This window comes from Acanthaster planci, linkage group LG12 (assembly GCF_054643075.1).
Source record: "Acanthaster planci isolate LZ-2023a linkage group LG12, COTS_SCS, whole genome shotgun sequence".
Classification (NCBI taxonomy): Eukaryota; Metazoa; Echinodermata; class Asteroidea; order Valvatida; family Acanthasteridae; genus Acanthaster; species Acanthaster planci.
In genome coordinates this window covers 991,484-1,010,763 of record NC_141788.1, presented here as the reverse complement: position 1 = coordinate 1,010,763, position 19,280 = coordinate 991,484, and the positions used below count along the sequence as shown (strand labels likewise).

At 41.0% G+C, this 19,280-nt stretch overlaps 2 protein-coding genes across 5 annotated transcripts; one reads left to right on the top strand and one right to left on the bottom strand.

Moving 5' to 3' along the window:
• Nucleotides 1–122: 122 nt before the first annotated feature.
• Nucleotides 123–4,675, bottom strand: LOC110982847 (uncharacterized). Its single transcript, XM_022241565.2, has 7 exons — nt 4,462–4,675; nt 4,015–4,138; nt 3,640–3,713; nt 2,953–3,093; nt 2,710–2,824; nt 2,087–2,168; nt 123–1,763 (listed from the first exon to the last, which is right to left on the bottom strand). The coding sequence occupies exons 1-7, from the start codon at nt 4,482–4,484 to the stop codon at nt 1,651–1,653; spliced, it is 672 nt and encodes a 223-aa protein (XP_022097257.2). The 5' UTR covers nt 4,485–4,675; the 3' UTR covers nt 123–1,650.
• A 597-nt stretch (nt 4,676–5,272) lies between these two features.
• On the top strand, nt 5,273–19,096 carry fzr1 (fizzy and cell division cycle 20 related 1). Of its 4 annotated transcripts, none has more exons than XM_087144410.1 (15): nt 5,273–5,511; nt 6,053–7,955; nt 8,587–8,693; nt 9,703–10,169; nt 11,029–11,081; nt 11,500–11,618; nt 11,896–12,112; nt 12,725–12,908; nt 13,091–13,156; nt 14,029–14,131; nt 14,453–14,634; nt 15,964–16,197; nt 16,587–16,691; nt 17,251–17,343; nt 17,971–19,096. In XM_087144410.1, the coding sequence occupies exons 4-15, from the start codon at nt 10,032–10,034 to the stop codon at nt 18,010–18,012; spliced, it is 1,536 nt and encodes a 511-aa protein (XP_087000536.1). In that variant the 5' UTR covers nt 5,273–5,511; nt 6,053–7,955; nt 8,587–8,693; nt 9,703–10,031; the 3' UTR covers nt 18,013–19,096. The 4 variants fall into 4 exon arrangements, with proteins under 4 accessions (XP_087000536.1, XP_022097124.2, XP_022097125.2 ...); XM_022241432.2 differs by having other exon boundaries at nt 9,687–10,169; XM_087144411.1 differs by lacking the exon at nt 5,273–5,511 and adding an exon at nt 5,620–5,933.
• Nucleotides 19,097–19,280: the final 184 nt, after the last annotated feature.

Here is a 19,280-nt window from a genome sequence, read left to right as displayed (position 1 = left end):
GTTCAGTTTGACAAATAAGATTCTCAAATGCGCAAAATTAAGTCGGTAAAAGATTCTTGAAGGATGTTTCTGAGAAAATACTACAAAGTAAAGGACCACTCCTGACTGAAAAAGGTGCAGGATTCAACCTGCAACTTCACATTTATTTTAAACTTTGACATTCGATATTAAACACAGAGAAATGTTTTGCAAGAAATCGTAGTATACAAATATACAGATATACACATATCATGGACAATAGCTGTAGGGGTTCCATGTTTTGCGTGGATAGCAAATACAATATCAACACTATAAAAAAGTTTGACTGTCGAAACAATTTCCACAAACAAAGAGACTTTTTATAACCAAAGTAACAACGGCCTGTGTTGCAAAGAACACGCTCTTTTCTCACTTTTCCTGGGCACCTTTAAACTTGAATTTTATACGAGAAAAAATTACCAGCTGCTGTAAACATTTTTAAGTACAAAAATTCTCTCCCCTCCCCACCCCAGCGCAGGCATAGAAAAATATTTTTTTTCGTAATTGCATTGATCTCACATTAGTTGAACTATTTTTACAAATATGGAGACTGAATATGACGAGGTCACAAAAACTTGTCCTTTTGAGGACGCCAACAGAAATCCTGGCTACAACATGAAGGCCTTAGGTCTATGTTCGCTACTAAAATTGCCTATTCTGATTGATGCTCAACTTGCGCATAAGCCTACCAGACACCTTTGTTTTGTCTGCCTCATTAACCATGTTAACAGCTGTCAGCAAAGTCTGGGCTGAGTTGCCCTTCATTTTTTGTATTTATTATAAACTTACATGTACGTGTTTGGAATTAAATTAAATTGTTTGTTTATTACATAATGACCGCGAAAAAATAGTTTCCTTTTATACAGTCGCACTCAAAAGGTTTTTTTTTCTTTATCGTGTTGTGTTGCTGTGGCGACTTGTTTTGTTTTTAAATTTTCTTCAAAGGTTTCTCTATCGGAGTTCTACATGGCAGCCATTTTTCCCATCGGAGCTTTTATTCTACAGGGATACACATGAGTGGACCTTTTGAAGGCTGTAGTCCTTCGCGACAAAAGCAGTTACCGGAAAGATGGCTGACATGCAGAGCCCCATGGCTTGTCGTGCACCTGTAACCGATAAGTGCATTAAGCGCGCGGAGTACTTGTAATGCCAACAAAACAGTCTGTTTTCAAATCAGTGATCGACGCACACACAAAACTGAAAACTACAACCAATGTATTACGAAGAAAGCATACAAGGCAACTCTGATTTAAGAAAATAAAGCGGTTCAATAAGACGAAATATAAAAAATATATAGTTTATATTATTCACATGAGCAAGCTTGTAAGTTTGTAATTTTTTTTTCGCAAGCTCTCGGACAAGCACTGAGTATACAGTATTTATAGATATATACGCTGGGTAAGGGCAAAATTTAAAATTTACATCTCCCGAACGCAAAGTACATCTTGAAAATTATTCACATATGTTAAAATATAATTTTCTATCACAATCTTCTTCTAACAGCTGAACAAGGACTTAGTTTGCCCAACAGCTAGTTTATCCCAGAGTTACACACTTACACATCTTGCTGTCCATAGCAGAAGTGCTCTTCGACTTTTCCGGTCACGAACACTTTTCTCGACAATATTGTATTTATTGTTGCTTATCCTTGGAGTACATGACATCGGTTCGGATGGCATACTTCCGACCTGCTTTCAAAACAGAGCCTTCGTGGTACAAACGGTGTTCAAAGATCAGAACCCGTCCTGCATGGAGGAAACAAGGATTCCCTTGCACTGAAACGTTTACTGAAAACAATAGTGAAATTCATCACGGAAAAAAATCTGCGAAAAACTGTAATTGTAAATTACTTTATTTCCCGCCAATGTTGTCTTGAGTGAAAAGAATAACTAAAAAGTATGTTTCACTTTTAGGTTAACTCTGAAACTGAAAAAAGGGATAGAAAAAATTGGAAATGTCTTATAACCAGAATGTTTAATTTACTCTTTCTCTTTTAAAGTGGCCCAAGGTCAACATCGAGAGGCTTCGAGACAAAAATCTGTAGGTCCCGGGCCCCGCTTTCTCTCACCTATTTTCGGGACACATTCCACTGGCAAACCTGAATCCAACCCAGAGAACGGAAGAAACGTGGTACTTCCACCTGAGAAACCCTGCATGAAACGTTCAAATAATTGGGAGACGGAGTTGATTATTCAGACATGCACATTATTTATATATTGAAAATAATATTTGGTATGAGATGTGGCTTCTCAGTCATCCATGTAGGCATGATATCAAATTATTGAAGCAGTGGTTTTTGTATATACGTCAGTATCAATATCTAATCTCACGGGATGAACTTTTAAGTATTAATATGTTTGATTTTAATTGAGAGTTGACGACTGCAGCATCCGTGCATAACGGGCCGGCAAAGCGAACGGGTAGCTCGGTGCCCGAGGAAAAAGATTACCTCGACTGGAAATCAAGTCTAAAATGAGCACACCATTTTTGTTCTATTGAGGAATCTTCTCCATCTCGTGTCTTGCTGTGGTGTGCAGTTGCGTAATTCTAGAAGTCTGATTTTTCAAAAAGGAGTTTCCAGAATGGCCGTATTTGTCAACAAACGTTCTCACTGCTTATCGTAAAACCGAATCAGGGTATCCTAGTTGAGAAAATCGTGTCAATGAAGTTCAAGGAAGGAGCAAGCCTCACCTCGTTGAGGTAAATCTGGACAGTGACTAAAGAGATTTCTCCATTTTCGCGTTCGTAACATCCATCAAAGTGAGGTTTGAAGTACTCCCCAGGGTCATATCGCAGAAATCGCAACCTGAACAGTGAAAAATTCAGTTTCAGTGACATCAATTACAGAGAACTAAGAAAACATTACAAGACTTGTCGAGACAAGTTGAACTTCAGAATAACTAGTTGGACAACACGTTCTGATGATATGCTCACCGTTCATTGAGTCCGAGGGCTTGATATCCGCGAATTGTCTGTGGGATGAACTCGGCTAGTCTTTCCCAGAAGATGCTTGCTAGCTCGGTGGTGTCGATCAAACAGCGCTGGTTGTTGCGATAATCTGTCATCAGCTTCTGCCTAAATCATACCATTAATTATACGGAGCACCTGTTTACAAGATAACTGGCTTGGAAAAATACATATGGAGTAAAGGAATTTGCAGAATGACAAGAGGGAACACTTTCAGTGCGATGTCGTGGAAAAATCGAGTCTTTGAGGTCCCATCAAGACCACCATACATCCGGAATCGTTGGATGTGAAGAACTGACTATTTTGTGTACACTAGACGCCATTATGTGAGCCTGGAATAAAATTTGAACATGCGGGTTTTTTTCTCACTTTTTTGAAACCTGATCCTATAAAAGGAATGCCATTGTGGAGACACGCACACTTGCAGATCGAAAGACGGGGTGGAGGAAAGACGATAGGGCTGTATATATTTTCAGTGCGCCACGAAGGCAAAGTTGGGGGGTGGTTTTCAATCCGCCCTTGGACAAGAACGGGGTTATGTTCAACTCCGCTCTGCATCATTGTAATTAGGCCCTGAAATTTGAAGAAAATCTTATCTAGGAGAGGCTTGTTTTAATTTTTTTTTAGTTTTTTTTGTCTTCAAACTTAACCTACCTCCCGAAGCCGATGTTGACCAAAGCTTGGACATATCCCTTTTCTTCGGAACATCGAATAAGTTCCTTACATTCCTAGGACAAAACGTATTGAAATCACGAAATGCAACAAAATCCTCTGCTAAAATTGTCCTTTTTTTACATCAGTAACAAAAATGCATAGCTTTCATTGGGGAAAATATACACTTGAACTTTTTTTCAAAGAGAAAGTGACACGAGCTCGTATACATTGATTCGTTTTCCAACACTCTATAATTTACTCAATTCCCTGCGGTTTCGGTTATACGGACTCCGTATTTTACTCAAAACATAGCGGTTGAAAATTGAAATATCGAATTATTTTGAAATAAATTAAATATTTTGTTTGATCGATCACCTCCTTTGTGAAGACTTCGTCCAGATAGAAAGCTATCTTCTCCCCTTCCTTAGCCCCAGGAGGTGTTATGTCCGTCTTCACGGGGCGTGGTCTTTGGGAGCTCTTCGCTAATATCTTTAATGTCCTTCCAAAGGAAAGGAAGTCAATTATACCGTATACGGAAACCATTGAAGTAAAATTATGTATATCGTTATACGTACGACTGTTCTCGGCAAGAAGCAAACAAGAATCCTGGCTACTGGGCCTGCATAAAATATTAGTGACTGTAGTTCATAATATTCACATTCATCAGGACCTAGGCCTTATGTTGCAATTCAGAATAATTCGCATCATAATTTTCAAGTTGACGTTGGTAAAAATCGGCGGACGTGCAGCATATGCGGCACTCCAAGCTGAATAGCCCTGCATTGCGGAATACATTTAATACGGAAATCCATCGAGACTTACTTCTTTAAATCTGCAGTTTCCATATCTCAATAGCTAGCTGTGTAACCCTCAAATGGTCTCAAAGCTCCTGCATTGGGGCTTGACGTATACTACCCAGTGGCTGTCAATGCATAGAGGAAGCGGGTGCCACAGGTCAATGTAGTGTTATTTTTGGCCATGCGAGTACTGAGTGTCAAAATTTATTGCACATTGCGTCTATGAAAGATTAGTCATGGTCCAAAATAAGGGATGACGTCGTCGTATCAATATGGGAGGCCGAATGTTACAAAACGCAGGGGGGGGTTATTTGTGTGCCACCCCAAATTCGAAAAGTACGAAGTGGTCTTATCCATGTATTTGTAATACTGAATGATTCATAATTAGTGTAATTCTATACATGTATTCTCTAGATTTGGGAACAAATTTGATGTCATTGGGGTTGGTTTTGAAGATTTTGCAGATGGTCAATCCAATCATGAACTCGGGGAAATTATTAGTACTTTTTTTTTATTTTGATCCCTATATAATTTGTTTCATTTTTTTTTTAATTCAAAAATAAAAATTCAAATTCACGGAACTATTAAGTTTTTTGTGCAAACTACTTGTACAGTATTATACATGTAGCTGCATTAATCATTTGCGTGAAATTGCCAGTTGATTTAAGTAAAAAGAAATTGTGTCTTAGGGTAGCTCAAAAATGAAAATTTAGTGGACAATTTTACCATTAGTTTGAATATAAATTATGTACTGTTATAATAATAATAAAGAAGCTTCGTCTCATCGTTGTTATGTTTTGTCTCATCGGCTGGCCGTACATTTGACATCTTGTCAAGGGCGTAGAGGCCACGACGAGCGTACACCACATCCGCGTTCTCGTCATGGTTTCCACATCATCATCCACTTCCAGAATTTGTACTCTCGTACAAACACAGGCAGTTTATTTGTAATCCTGATATAGAGGCATGGGTATAAATGCAGTGATGAATACCGATACATAACGAGAGTGTGAGCTGACAATAAGGAAAAGTGTACAAAATCATCCGGACTTCTAGTGTGCCATATTTCGATTGGGTAGGTTGTGCCGTGGGACTATAGTATAATTAGATTGGTGTTTACTACGGAGATGGAGAAATTAAGATATACCCTTTAGGGTTACGACTGGCCGTACTTTGGACTCGAACTGATCATGAAATCAGCCACCTTTGGCAGCGTCTGTAAATAAAATGCGCATCATAGCTCGTCTAATTTGCATGACGATCCTGTTTGAATGTCGTTGAAGCCTTTTTATAATGTTGAATGTGGTTGTGTGGTTGGCTATAATAAAGCATACAGTTTAGAGAAATGATTTATGGCTGGAACTCGGAGCCATATAGCTGAGCTACTGATGGGTAGGTCTGCAGGCCCAGAGCGTGGGCCAAGCGAGGACGTGTGGTGCCCTTCAGGAGGGGGGTCGTACAGCTGTCCTGCCCGTGTAAACTCATGATACTCAGAGGGTACGTACCACAGATGCGCAGACGATGGACTGGGTGGGCAAAAGTTGGAGCCGCAAATTATGCTGGCTTCACTTGCAAAATGGTTGTTCAAAAATTTCTCCTTTTTCTTATTGATACAGCTGAGGTCATACCTATCGCTGACAATGGATGGGGTGGAAGATGAGTTCTATGCATGGTTTCACGACGTACGAACAATACAGGGTAGACACAGCATGGACATGCGCCTCTTCCGGACGCCCGAGGGATTCACGGGCAGAGGCAAAGACGACGTTGGGGAATTCGTAGTGAACGACGGGGAGATACGCGCCTCTCGATCCCTCGGCCTGCACTACGTCAGATTCATGAAGAGATACGCAACACACGGCGTCATTTATGAGGGGATTGGAACTCTGCAGAATTCCGTGCTGACGGCCTCTGGCCAATGGCGTTTAGAACACTTCCAATATGTTCAAGGGGACTGGGAATGCTGCCTGCTCTTCGCCCCTCCTGCTGCATGATTGATGAATGTCAACCCTTGTATCATGTGCCTCTAGTGCAAAAAAAAAACACACACACACACTTGTCGCCGGTGATGGCTCTCTGGTCATGAACAGTACCAGGGCTTATCAACAGCCATTATTTTGTGGTTTGGGGTTGTTATATAGCAATGTTATGAATAATATTCACATCGGGTATTTAGGAAAGCAGCTGAGAAAAAAAGAACACAGCTAGATTCATGTACATGACTGTGCAGTATTGCACAACTCATAGTTACTGCACCTGCAGTTGGCAAACCGTACGCCTCACCGATAAGTCGGAATTTGTGGAACGCATACAGCTTGGCCTGGTGAGAAAAACAAAACTTTAAAACCTGATAACCAACAGTCAACAAATAATTGTCGTTAAATTTAGAAAACCTAGTTATAAGTCAATAATTTGATAGTTTCTACTCATCAATCGCTCCAACAGGCTGATTTCAGTCTGATTTCACACTCTGGCTTTGAACTTTGTTTTTTTTTCTTGCTGCAGAATTATCACACCAGAACTTTTGATCGGAGTGCCGAATATTTCATTATTTAATTTTCAGCGAGGGTCACTCTCAGTATTCGGTGTGGGGGAAGGTGCATATAGCATGCGTAGCTCATGGTTGTTTTCTGGTTTTGTGTAATTTTGTTCTTGTTTGTTTGCTTTCTGTGTCTTCTATGACATGGATATATTTTTATATTTTGTTGATCTTTGTAATGCTCTGTTGATCTTTTAAAGACGGTGAAGCATGATTTGAAAAAAAATCTGTTGAATTTAATTGATATGAGTTGACTTGGGCTGTTTTCCAACACTCGTCTTGGCTCCGTCGGAGGCTTCAACTTTTTTTCTTTTTTCTTTTTTTTTTTGGGGGGGGGGCTATTTTTTCACTTCCTGACTTTGAGGTTGTAAGTGCAATAGTAAGTCTGATAGTGCCACAAACCATCAAGTAAGATGCAAAAGAGGCAAACATTACAGTACTTCAATTTAAGTTAAACGCTTCAGGCCCACAATCAAGGATTGGTTTCCCACATGAAGCCTCAGACGGAGACGGAGTTGAGTATCGGAAAACGGCCTTGACTTGCCATTGTTTGGATCATGCCGATAATGATGTAAATCGCGTTCAGGCCTGTGATTATGTCCTTGAAGAATTTATTGTAGAGTACCTAACCAGAAATATGTCCATTTGCCAAGTATGACTTCAAAAAAATAAACATCGTGCATCAACTCAAGCTAGCTACATGTAGCTACACGTAAGTAGAGACATGGAGGTAGAGATGAGGCAAGTTCCTTTCCCTGTTAGAGTGCGCCCTCTATCTACAGGTTCCGTTTATTTTGTGGTCTTGTCACCCGAATTATCGAAAACAGTGTAAAATAATGACTGTAGAACCAGACTACAAGGAGCTGTTGTCGAATTCGAACAGTTCAGTTCGTTAATCGCTTTGTAGCTGTCTTGTGTCAATGGTTTACGTCCATCTACAGTTTCTTTCACGGAAATGTGACGGGTGTCTCGCATTTAAGGTAATGTCAGTAAACCTCTACTTTTATCATTTCTCAAAAGTACCATAAAACTGTCGGAATTATTAGAGAATGAAATGGAAGCTGGCCAGTTGCGGGCAGGCGGGCGGTGCCAGCGTAGCCAGCCAGCCGTTCATCTGATTTGGTCACCGGCCGTGGCAGCTGGCAGGCGCCTGCCATGGCCATATGGCTGCGATGTCAGCAGACTCGTGCATGATGATCATATCATTTTGTGAATGCCCGTGGCCATGATGTCGATGCACATGTACGCCTGGATTAGCCTATATTCAATCTCGGCGTAGACATGGTAGATGGGCATGATGAGTGGGACCCCAGGCCATGGTTCTGGGGGTAGGGTGGGAGGGCATGAGGGGTTAATAGGGAACAGTTAATTCATACCATGTAGGCCTAAGACTTAAAAATTTTGTGTATAACTTAATGGTCCGCAGGCTGAGACTCATGCCGGGCACGAATCGCGTAGAGATTTGGTACCTGGCGCAGGTGTATAAGCGCACGGCCATGACAGCTGTGTAACGTGCGGTCGCTGTCTACATGTACATACTATTATACATCTTCTATCCCAGTGCTCTGTTCGGTCACATGCTGATTATTATTGTGCCTCACTTTCCCACAGTCGCTCTCTTAATTTATACCCTGTCATGCCCGTTCCTGCATTGGCACTCTATGGTCTGGTGAGGTACTGCGAACCGAGGAAAAGGCAGAGCTGAGCCGAGTTTCAGGGTTAGTTGGAGCCTTAAACTTAGAGGCAAGAGAGAGGATTTTGCCCACTGTTTCTGTAAACTGATTGTAGAACAAACACCTGTTAGGAAGCACCTACATGCATGAATAAATATAGCAGTCATAACCCAAATATCCAGTTTGAATTGGCTCAATTGGTCAGTTGTCCATTGTCCCCACTGAGACTGTTCGCATGTGATATGCATGTGAGTGGGCCCAGGTGCCTAATGGTAGTCTGCCCTGCATCCAATCTGCTCCCTTGGCCTTCTTATTAGACCACTCATAGGATGGCCGAGGCCCTACTTGGGGTACGACCTCTTCCCAAGTCACCTGAGGAAAGTGTCCCCCAGGTAGACGGCAGTGGAGGTGACATATCAGGGGATGAACATGCCCTTTCACGGTACTATATGCCAACTTGCTCATTGGGCATAAAGAACACGAGTTACGTGGTACAAATACCCCCACTGGCCCGAGAAATGTGGGCTTCGTCGTGGAGCGTGGCAGACAAACCCCACAGTTCTCGGGTTAGGACACAACTTCATATTGAAATGAACACATTAGTGACTTAGAAATAACCTGGAAACTTTTTGATTGATGTGTGCATGTGCTTGGCAATCAACTTGTGTTCTTTTGAGGTTACATACTGGCACATGAGCTTGGGGCATACACACGTGAGCAGTGCGTAGTGACTATTGGCACCCAACACATGCAAAACTGAGCAAAAGGACGTGCATACACAGCGCATGGGCTAGACTTGCTGTGGAATATTGTTTGAAAAAGGGCAGTAAAGTTGAAGATTCTAAACAGAATCGACTGATATTTGTCCTTGAAATGGTCCTGAATTATCCAATTGTTTCAGCTCATTTACCGGCATTTTACATTAAACACAGATCTTATTGCTATGGACTTAAAATGTTTACAGTGAGAACTCATTCATTCCATGCTTATATTGTCATGATCCCGGCATTTTATCTTGTTTTTTTGGTTATTTTCAAGTTTTTATTTTCTGCAGGTCTGAAAGGCAGTGAAGGAGCCAAATTGTGTTCTACATGTAAACCATGTAGCTACCGGTGTGGCAGGCATTGAATAAGGATCTCTCTTCATGCTCTTGGGAGCTTTTCTAAAATTGTTAAAACTGTTGAGTTTGTATTCTGCTGAGACTTCAAGCGGCTCATCTCATGAGTAGTTCATTTGAACATTCAGCTGCAAGACATCAGTTACCACGCGGGTGAACATCCAAGAACATGTTTGTGGGCGCGTAATAAGACTCATTTGCTACTCATTGTTCTTACACCGTGCATGGAAGTAACATAACTGCTTGCAACCTGTCATCAACACCTGATGTTGGAACACGAAACCTACAGGGAATATTTTTGCGATCAACACAACTTTGCTTCGTATAAGATGGACCAAGAATATCAGAAACGACTGTTGAGACAACAGAATGGTGAAGGATCAGTTGGATCACCAACGTTGATGGTAAGTACATGTACATGTACAATGTAGTTAAGTCATTGTTACAATTCTGTGGGATTAACATTAAACTACCGGACCAGGGAGTATGCAGAATATTCTAAGTTTGATCACTTGTGGGAAGAGTTTGTTGAATAAAAGAGTTGGGTTAATTTATTGGGTGGTGGGAAATTGTACATTCTGTAAGTCTGTGTGTGTACAGTTGTAAAAGATGTATATATGGGTTACCTTTTTCGTTTGTGGCTTAATTTGATTCAACAAATACATGTACTGAAACTGTACGGTCCATGTATTCCATTGGACATTAACCCTAACCCCCTAGGCTCCTGCACTAGAAAGCATACTGAACCTCACAAAATCCAACAGGTTCATGTACTTGTCTATGTACTTGTACATGCAGGTTACTGCACCAAACCTGATAAACTCCAACAGAATGAGCCCGTTGGAGTTTGAGTGATATGGTATGGATGGGTCTATGCAGTATAGGATGACTTGCATTGAACAGTACCAAACCTGACAAAATCAAGCATAGTCCAACAATGGGTACAGCAAGCCAGACACTGCACACAATGAACCCTGTGTGTCCCAACTCACACAGAATCCAACACCATCTCCCTGGGCCTTTCATCCCAAGTCTCACAAAATTCAACAGCAGGTTCCTACGGTACGGTACCAAACCTGCCAAAACCTGCTGTTGGAGTATGGCAGGTTTTGGGCAGTTAGGGTTAATACAAGGTTAACAGATGAAGAAACTTGAATGGAAATGAGAATGAAATGTACATGTACATCTTAGCAAGAACATACATTTGTACATGTATGAATTTAGATTGTAGTAATCCATGTTATTTCTGCCTGTTCACCACAGCCACCATCTCCTGGGCAGGCTGCCTCACCTAATAAAGACAGATACAGCGACAGGTAAGGACAGCAAAGGATGCTGATGTTTGATTTCAGCAAAAAATCTGGAATTTTCACTGACGCAATGTACCCTTGGAAATAATAACGTTAAACTTTGTCATCTATAGTCTACGTATGATTGTCGGCAGCTGTACACAAATCAATGAATATTTCAACATGGGGTTGAAACTCTTGTCCAAAAAGTAGCCTTGGCTTCTGATTTTGTCGGGTTGGCCCTCATCCCTGTTAGATGACGTCAGTAAGCTTGAACGGAAGTCAAACAATGAGAGTGACGCTGCAATAGACCTGGGTCATTTGGTGTCTTCAAAGATCATGAAAATCATGTAATTAGTACTGATTGTGTCTGCGGTAGCAACTAATGTTTTGAAACACCTTTTAATTGGCCGTGATCAATGGAGTAGACTAACCTTGTGTTTAGGTTTATACCCAGCCGAGCAGGGACAAACTGGGATGTTGGGTTCCACTCCAAACAAGACCAGAATGAGGAGTCACAGTCTGCCACACGCAGGGCCAAAGATGATTCTGATGCCAACAAGAGTAAGTTTATTCATGTATGTCTCAAAACTTTGAACATGAGAATGTTCCATGAAGCATACTTTCTTTAATCGCGAGCAAGCAGTGTTTGCACTTTGAACAGCCAGAAAATGACAGGCAAGTTGTTTTCCCACTTACTGTAATTTACCTGTGCCTAGTGAGTATATATGAGCTACTCAAAAAAGCCACAAGTCTCAATTTATGCAATATCGTTCTGCTCATCTCGAGGTTATTCAGTAGCCGTGTTATACCGAGCTGGTGTCACTTTTTTCTTTTACAGCCACGGACATGCTCGCCTACCATTGCCTCCTCAAGAATGAGCTTCTTGGAGCCAACATCGATAAGATCAAAGATCCGCAATGTGAGGACCGTCGGATGGTCAGTCCACAGAAGGCCAAACGTAACCTGTTCCAGTATAGCGTCCAGGCCAAGAGACCCACCATGGCCAAAAGCGAAGACTCATCTTCCTACTCTCTCTCACCAGTCGGAAGTAAAAGGTCAGTTGGATTGGATTTTCTTTGGAGTCAGGACAAGTATTCCTGTCAACTATAACACCCAGGGTATGTTTGCCAGATGCTTCCTGGAATCTTCAATCCTCCACTGTATAGAAAAACGTGCATTTCTAGTACTTCCAATTTCAATGGGCACCCAGCCCCCATGTAAGGTAGTAGTGGCTAGGCTATTCCTCAATCCTGCAAAAACTATCCAAAACTAATGGATTCTAATGGGTTTTGAAGGATCAGAGAGAGCTAGGGTTAATCCTGGTTATCACAGGTGAGTCCAGAACATACTGAATGAGCCAAAAATAACCAGAATTCAGCTTGAAGTGAAGTAAATGCAACCACATTCAACAACTGGAATGTACATGGGTCACGTTTTATGGCACTCCGTATATTATAGAAGAGTTTATGTCTGAGGGAAAAGTTAGACTTTAGTTCAACCCTAGGCATTTCTTGGCCTTGACTTCCCAGCGTTTTCCTGTGCATGGTTAGTCTGTTATCTCAGTGTCATAGTGTCTAAAAGCCAGTCAGAAACAGTACAATTATGTCATTTCTCCAGTTTCTCTGTGAATTTTTTATTCTCAAGATGTTGAGTATTGTTTCTTGCAGCCAAAAGTTGTTACTGTCGCCCCGTAAACCGATGCGTAAAATCTCCAAGATTCCCTTCAAAGTCCTTGATGCCCCAGAGCTTCAAGATGATTTCTATCTGAACCTTGTGGATTGGTCATCAACAAATATACTCAGTGTCGGTCTGGGAACCTGTGTCTATCTATGGAGTGCATGTACAAGTCAGGTACAGAAGCTGAGATTCGTGTAGCAGTTAAGCTATGTTGTGTTTCAGTTTTGGAAATAAACAAAGGGTAGATTTCCTGGTGTTCAACTGAGTCACGAGTCATGAAAACCAAGTGATAAAAATGAAACTGAAACATCATTATGCTCTCTATACCAATTGTCTGTTTATTGTAATCCTTGCAGGTGACCAGGCTGTGCGATTTATCAGTTGATGGCGATACTGTCACATCGGTATCTTGGAACGAAAGGGTTAGTAGGCGATGTGTTGACGTTACTATCAACACATTGATAGTAACGTCAACACATCGCCAACACTTACAGAATACATTGAAAACAGACGTACCCAACTGTAATGTATACGCTTAGAAATAATTTTTATTTAATCGAGTTTACATTTTACTACATTTCAAGGGAGTTTTTTTACGTGAAAAAATTGTCTCTGAGCTGCGCCGCTGTTCGCAGCCATCTTGCCTTCTCACGGCATTTGGACCGTAACATGGTTTACTGTATAAAGGTGACCCCCTGTAGTGTAATGGTATGGTCCGTCTGATCGAGGCAACATGGCTACCATCTTTCGTAATTGTGCGGAGGGTGTTATTTTCGTGAAATAAAATGGCTTTTCCCCCCAAATGGTGCCTACTGTTGTTAGCCAAATTGTATTTTAGGCATTATATTGCTATCGAATTGCGTTTCTGTTAACTTAGAATGTGATTTGGGTGTGTTGACGTTACTATCATGTGTTGACGCGTGTTGACGTTGTGTTGACGTTAATTAGTACGACCGGTTAGTAGACACTCACTGATATCACAACCACAAATATTTTTGCATGCCAACTTGTTTGACATAAACATCTTCTCACAGTACGAGCACCCTTCAAAGGAAATGTTGTTTCTTGAGGCTAGCTCGTAGGCAGTGTCTGAAACTGGTTTCCAGAGCTACGGCTAGGTCTATTGTCTATGCGTTTCCACACATTTCCAATGGAGCAAGACCTAGCTCTAGACAACAGATTCGGATGCAGCCTTAGCCACATCATGTTTGTCAAAATGAGATTTCTGCTTTTGCATACATGTTGGATAGTCTTATCATATTTTACCATGGAATGTGAACCTTGTTTGATATAGGGCAATCTGGTTGCCGTGGGAACACACAAAGGACTGGTACAGGTGTGGGACTCATCCACTCAGAAGCGGGTCAACACTCTCAAAGGTCATTCAGCACGAGTAGGTCAGTAACAGGACTCAAGACAGGCAGATTCTTGATGCTTTTCAGCAGAAACTCAGTGAATTGTTATCTACAGGAAATTGTTATCTTTAACGGAGATTTTCCTACACATAAATAATTTGGTAAATGAATGGTAAGTGATACCTGTTCAGAGAAGTTGAAGGATGCAGCTTCCAAAGAAATATTCTTTGGTTACACCATTCCCTTGCACATCTCCTAAAAGGAATATCTTACATATACTGACTGATGGCAGTTACTAATGACCCACTGGACATGTTAACTCTAACGATCAGAATTTCTGTCCCCCTGTTTTGTGCTGTCCAGGTGCCTTGGCGTGGAATGCTGATATGTTGTCGTCAGGCAGTAGAGATCGTATGATTCTCCAGCGAGACGTGCGAACGCCAACCACTCCAGAGAGACGGCTAGCCGGCCATCGGCAGGAGGTGTGTGGACTGAAATGGTCGCCTGACCACCAGCATCTTGCCTCTGGTGGTAACGACAATAAGGTATATAGGAAACAGTGTATATTAATGACTCCTCAAATTGTATGAAGTCCTATAACTGAAAGTGATAGTGTCTTTGTTCTACCTTCCTCAATCCTACAAAAGCCCTCAAAAACTCAAGTTGATTTTGTTGGCCCAAATGCAACTTTTATAACATTTTATAATGACCAAACTTTGTTTATAATGTGTCCATTTGTCATTATCATGCTAACTGATTAAGCTGTGAATTTAACATTATAAACATACATACTTCGCCATGGTTATACTGTTGTTCTATATAAAAACTTGATGTGAGAGTTTGTACTGTCCTTGAAAGCTCTTGAATGTCCTGGAATTTCAAAAAAAAATTTAAGGCCTTTAAAGGCCTGAAATTTATTAGAGGTCCTTGAAAATTCACTTTCGTGATAAAAGTACTAATAGAGGGATTTCACATTAGCGCTGCTTGCGCAAATCTGCGTCAAAACCGAGGCTCTCTGTGTTGAACTTCGTTGCGCGCACCTGCGGAGTCCACACAGTACATGGAGTATCCGGTTCATAAGTGTGACGCCACTTCAGTTTAAACCACGCCCACTGCATAAGATTCACGACCATCGCTGGTACGTTAGTTCGCGGTCAATTGTTGTTAATTTTTCTTTTGATTTCACGTGTCGAGTCATCCTGAAAGAGTCTTCCACAAAAATTTGCAGCCTGAAAAGTCTGAATTTAACATACCTTTATGTATTTGGTGTCTTGACTCCTTACTTTCAATCGTCTGATCGTATTAAGAATTGAAGCTGACACATACAGCCTTAGGATACAGCCTTAGGATACATACAGCCTTGTTTTCAAACGCGGAAGTGCGCAGATTGACGCTAAAAGCGTCGTATTGGAATCCCTCTATTCCTGCAGAGTAGTGTGATGATAAAGGCTTCAGAATATGCCATCAACCAATGAAATTGACCTGCTACATGTGGGTGGGGAAAAAATTCAACGTGGGTGGTCAATCCTGGTCCCAAAATAAGCCAACCTTCTCAATTCATTTTAATTGGTACAGATCAAATGTTAAAAGATCCGTATACAAGTCTTCAATATTAAACCATCAATGTTTGCTGGATTGTTCTTGAAAATGGGATTTCTGGACCTTAAACGTCCTTGAATGGTCCCTTAACGTAGAGCTGTTCCAAGTGTACGGACCTTGTGATTTTGAAAACAACACAGAAAGAGATCAGCTCACATAAGAAATATGTAAAATTAGGATTCAAGAAGATCTAGATAAAATCAATGATTTTCTTAGACTGTGCATTTTCCAGTGAAGTAATTAAAGTAATGACGTGAGTGTTGTCTTGTCTGTAGCTGTTTGTTTGGAACAACTCCAGCCTGACACCAGTCCAGCAGTACACTGACCATCTTGCAGCGGTCAAGGCTATCGCTTGGTCCCCCCACCAACACGGCCTGCTAGCGTCAGGAGGTGGCACCGCTGACCGCTGCATCCGATTCTGGAATACACTGACCGGTCAGCCACTCAATTCTGTGGACACTGGCTCACAGGTCTGCAACCTGGCCTGGTCAAAACATGACAATGAGTTGGTGAGTATTGTCTTTCTTTGTCCTGAATTTGTCTCTGAAGATGTTACTTTTCAAATATCGGCAGTGTCTCACATGTATGCAGTGCTCTCACGCAAACGTCAGGATGTTGGACAATCCTATCTCCCCAGGTATTTTCTCAAGGAACCCTGTGAAATCTTCCAAAATCCTTGACTGTGCAAGAAACGAGTGACAAACTATTTACACTTTGTTTCACTTTGTTGACAATTTCCATACCACCGTGACTAGAATCTTCTTCCTCAATCCTGCAAAATCCTCCAGAATCTTATGGATTTTGAAGGATTTGGAGGGTCAGTTTTCCAGAACATACAACCATTTACAAACTTCAAACTAACTACATATTGGTGTCTTGTTTGACTACCTGATTACAGGTTAGCACTCACGGTTACTCTCAGAATCAAATCCTGGTGTGGAAGTACCCATCCTTAGTGGAGGTTGCCAAACTGACTGGACACACCTACCGAGTTTTATACTTGGTAAGACCATTCCACCCCCCTGCTGAACTGTCTAGCCCCACCCCCTGGTCTCTGCCTCCAGTTCGTGTGAAGTGTGCTGTTAAATTTGCCAATGTTGCTATAGCTTGTGTAACAGCGGAACAAAGATTTTCATATTTCGAGGTGAACTCAAGACAACAGTAAACCACGCAGTGGTTTGTTTCAGTTGAATCGAATTCTGTACATGTATGTTCACGTGGTTAGGGTTACATGGGGAGATCTGTTGCTCCGTTTTGCACAGCTTATTTGGGGTCCTCTGATTTCCATTTGGCAACTTGTATTTTCCCAAATTGTTTCCGTTTTGGATCCCTCCCCCTCCTCCATGGGATTTTATCGGAATAGAAAACTGAGAGACTCTCTTGAAATGGTGGGTCAAAAGCTGCTTTCACAGATTTCTTGATTTGAACTCAGAAATTAATAGTTGGGGAATCCAATCAAGTTGAGATGAAAGGCTTTGTTGTGAATGGTGAAAGTTGGCCAGTATTTGATCAGATACTGCTAGACTCCATGCTGTAAGAGCTGTTGTGATTTCATTGGACAGGCCGTTTCACCGGACGGGGAGGCCATCGTAACTGGAGCTGGGGATGAAACCCTGCGATTCTGGAATGTCTTCAGCAAATCACGATCATCCAAGGTCAGAGGTCAAAAGCGTCATCACTCACATTCACTCTCTGTGCAGATTCAGCTGAAAATTGCTCCCTTTTGTTCTCCTCTATTCACAAAGAAACTTGGCAATCAGAGTGTTCTTTCTAAGGCTTGCTTGCTGCCATCTACAGTGTGTGCGTAGTAACCCCAGTGGCATTGAATGTTTCATTTGCTATAGAGGATTTTCTGTCACATGATTTATGACAGTCAGCATTGTCAGCGTTCAGTTTACACAGATGTGCATGAAGTCTCTCAACATTCTGGCATACGTGTAATGGCCAATAAAAAAGATGCATTCGCCTCCGCGGACATGGTACGCTTCCTAAATACCTCAGCCTGTCGTGCTATGTCAAGTGAAAAACCTCTGTGGGAGAACTTTCAGAAGTCTCCTTCTCAAAAGTAATTTATGGGATAGATGAAGATGTTTTATACACAAAGTCCAATCTAGTCATATGTCCTGAGGAAAGGCAAAATGATGAAGACAGGCAGTTTCAACATGGTACAAGAAAGGACAAGCAAAAAATTTTTTGTTAGTTGAAACCTCGTTCAAAGCCATTGATTATGCCAGACATATTTGGACAGATGTCTAACTCTTTGATCGGATTATTTTTGGCAGGAATCCAAGTCTGTCTTGAATCTGTTCAACCACATCAGGTGAAAGAGGCAGAGCCATCACTGGGGTGCAAACAGGTGAAAGAGGCAGAGCCATCACTGGGGTGCAAACAAGGCAAGCTTCTGTCTTTTACAGCTCAATCTCTCGTTGATAGCTTAACAGTCTAAAACTAGATTAAAGCAGGATTGCTCCTGTGACAATGGCATCATTGAATTCCACCATCTTGATTTTTAGATATTTGGCAGCTTCAGGAGGGCTGCCACATTTGCATTATACCTGCTTCTATTCTAAGTCACAAATTATTTTTGTTTTAATTATTTATGTGAGAATACAAAAATTGCTGCATCAAAGCATTACTTTTTAAGAATTTGACACACTCCATCTGATAAAGCATTCATACCTTGCAGGATGTATTTTTTTTGATGGTGTAAAACATGTTATCTAGGAACTCACTGTTTTGGAAGAATCTAGGTTTTCAATTTAGAGTCGTGACTTTTGGTATTTTCTTTTATTTTCCTTTGAAATTTTTTTAATTTTTACTTTTTTTTCCTTGTTGATATAAATATGGCCTTGCAGTAGGGGCAGAGAAAAATCATGCGAAATTGCCGTTTTATTTATTTAATTGAGTTTTTCAATCATTTTACCTCAATTCATTGGTTTTAGCAATTTTAAACACAGATAAGTATCACAATTGAAAATAAGAAAATGCTTTTTTTTTTCTATTAAGAGACATTTTCATCATGAGAGGCAAAGTGAATAATTTTTCCTAATGGCAGAAATCATTTGGATGTTCCTTTCACCTAAAAATTGAATTTCCAGTTTTTCCTCTTTTGAAATCAAATATTCAGGCAAACTTGCAAAAACAAGGAACTCCAACCTTTCCTTAACCCTAACACTCCTCAATCCTCCAACAGGTGAAGGATTGAGGAGTGTTAGGGTTAAATAGTTTAAAGAAGTCTCAATTAAAACAGTGAGTTACTGATAAATGAATACATTTCCCTTCTTTAAGTAACTGACTTTGTTCATGTGAATCCCAGTAGGTGTGTATTGGGTGCTTAGTTGTGTATACATGTAACATTACGGGGCTTCACTGCTGAAGAAAATAAAAGCTGACAGATATTAAATTAAATTTTTTTGTATATTCAATTCTGTCAGTCTTAGCTTGGGCGAAAAACCATTCAGATGTACTGGAAAGTATTTGTCTGAAATTCAACGTATTTGTCCATATTTCTTGAGATTTCCATTGTTCCCATCCTGAGTGAAACTCCATCCAAAATCACCTGTCATTTCTGTATAAGCTGGTTCCAGTCTCC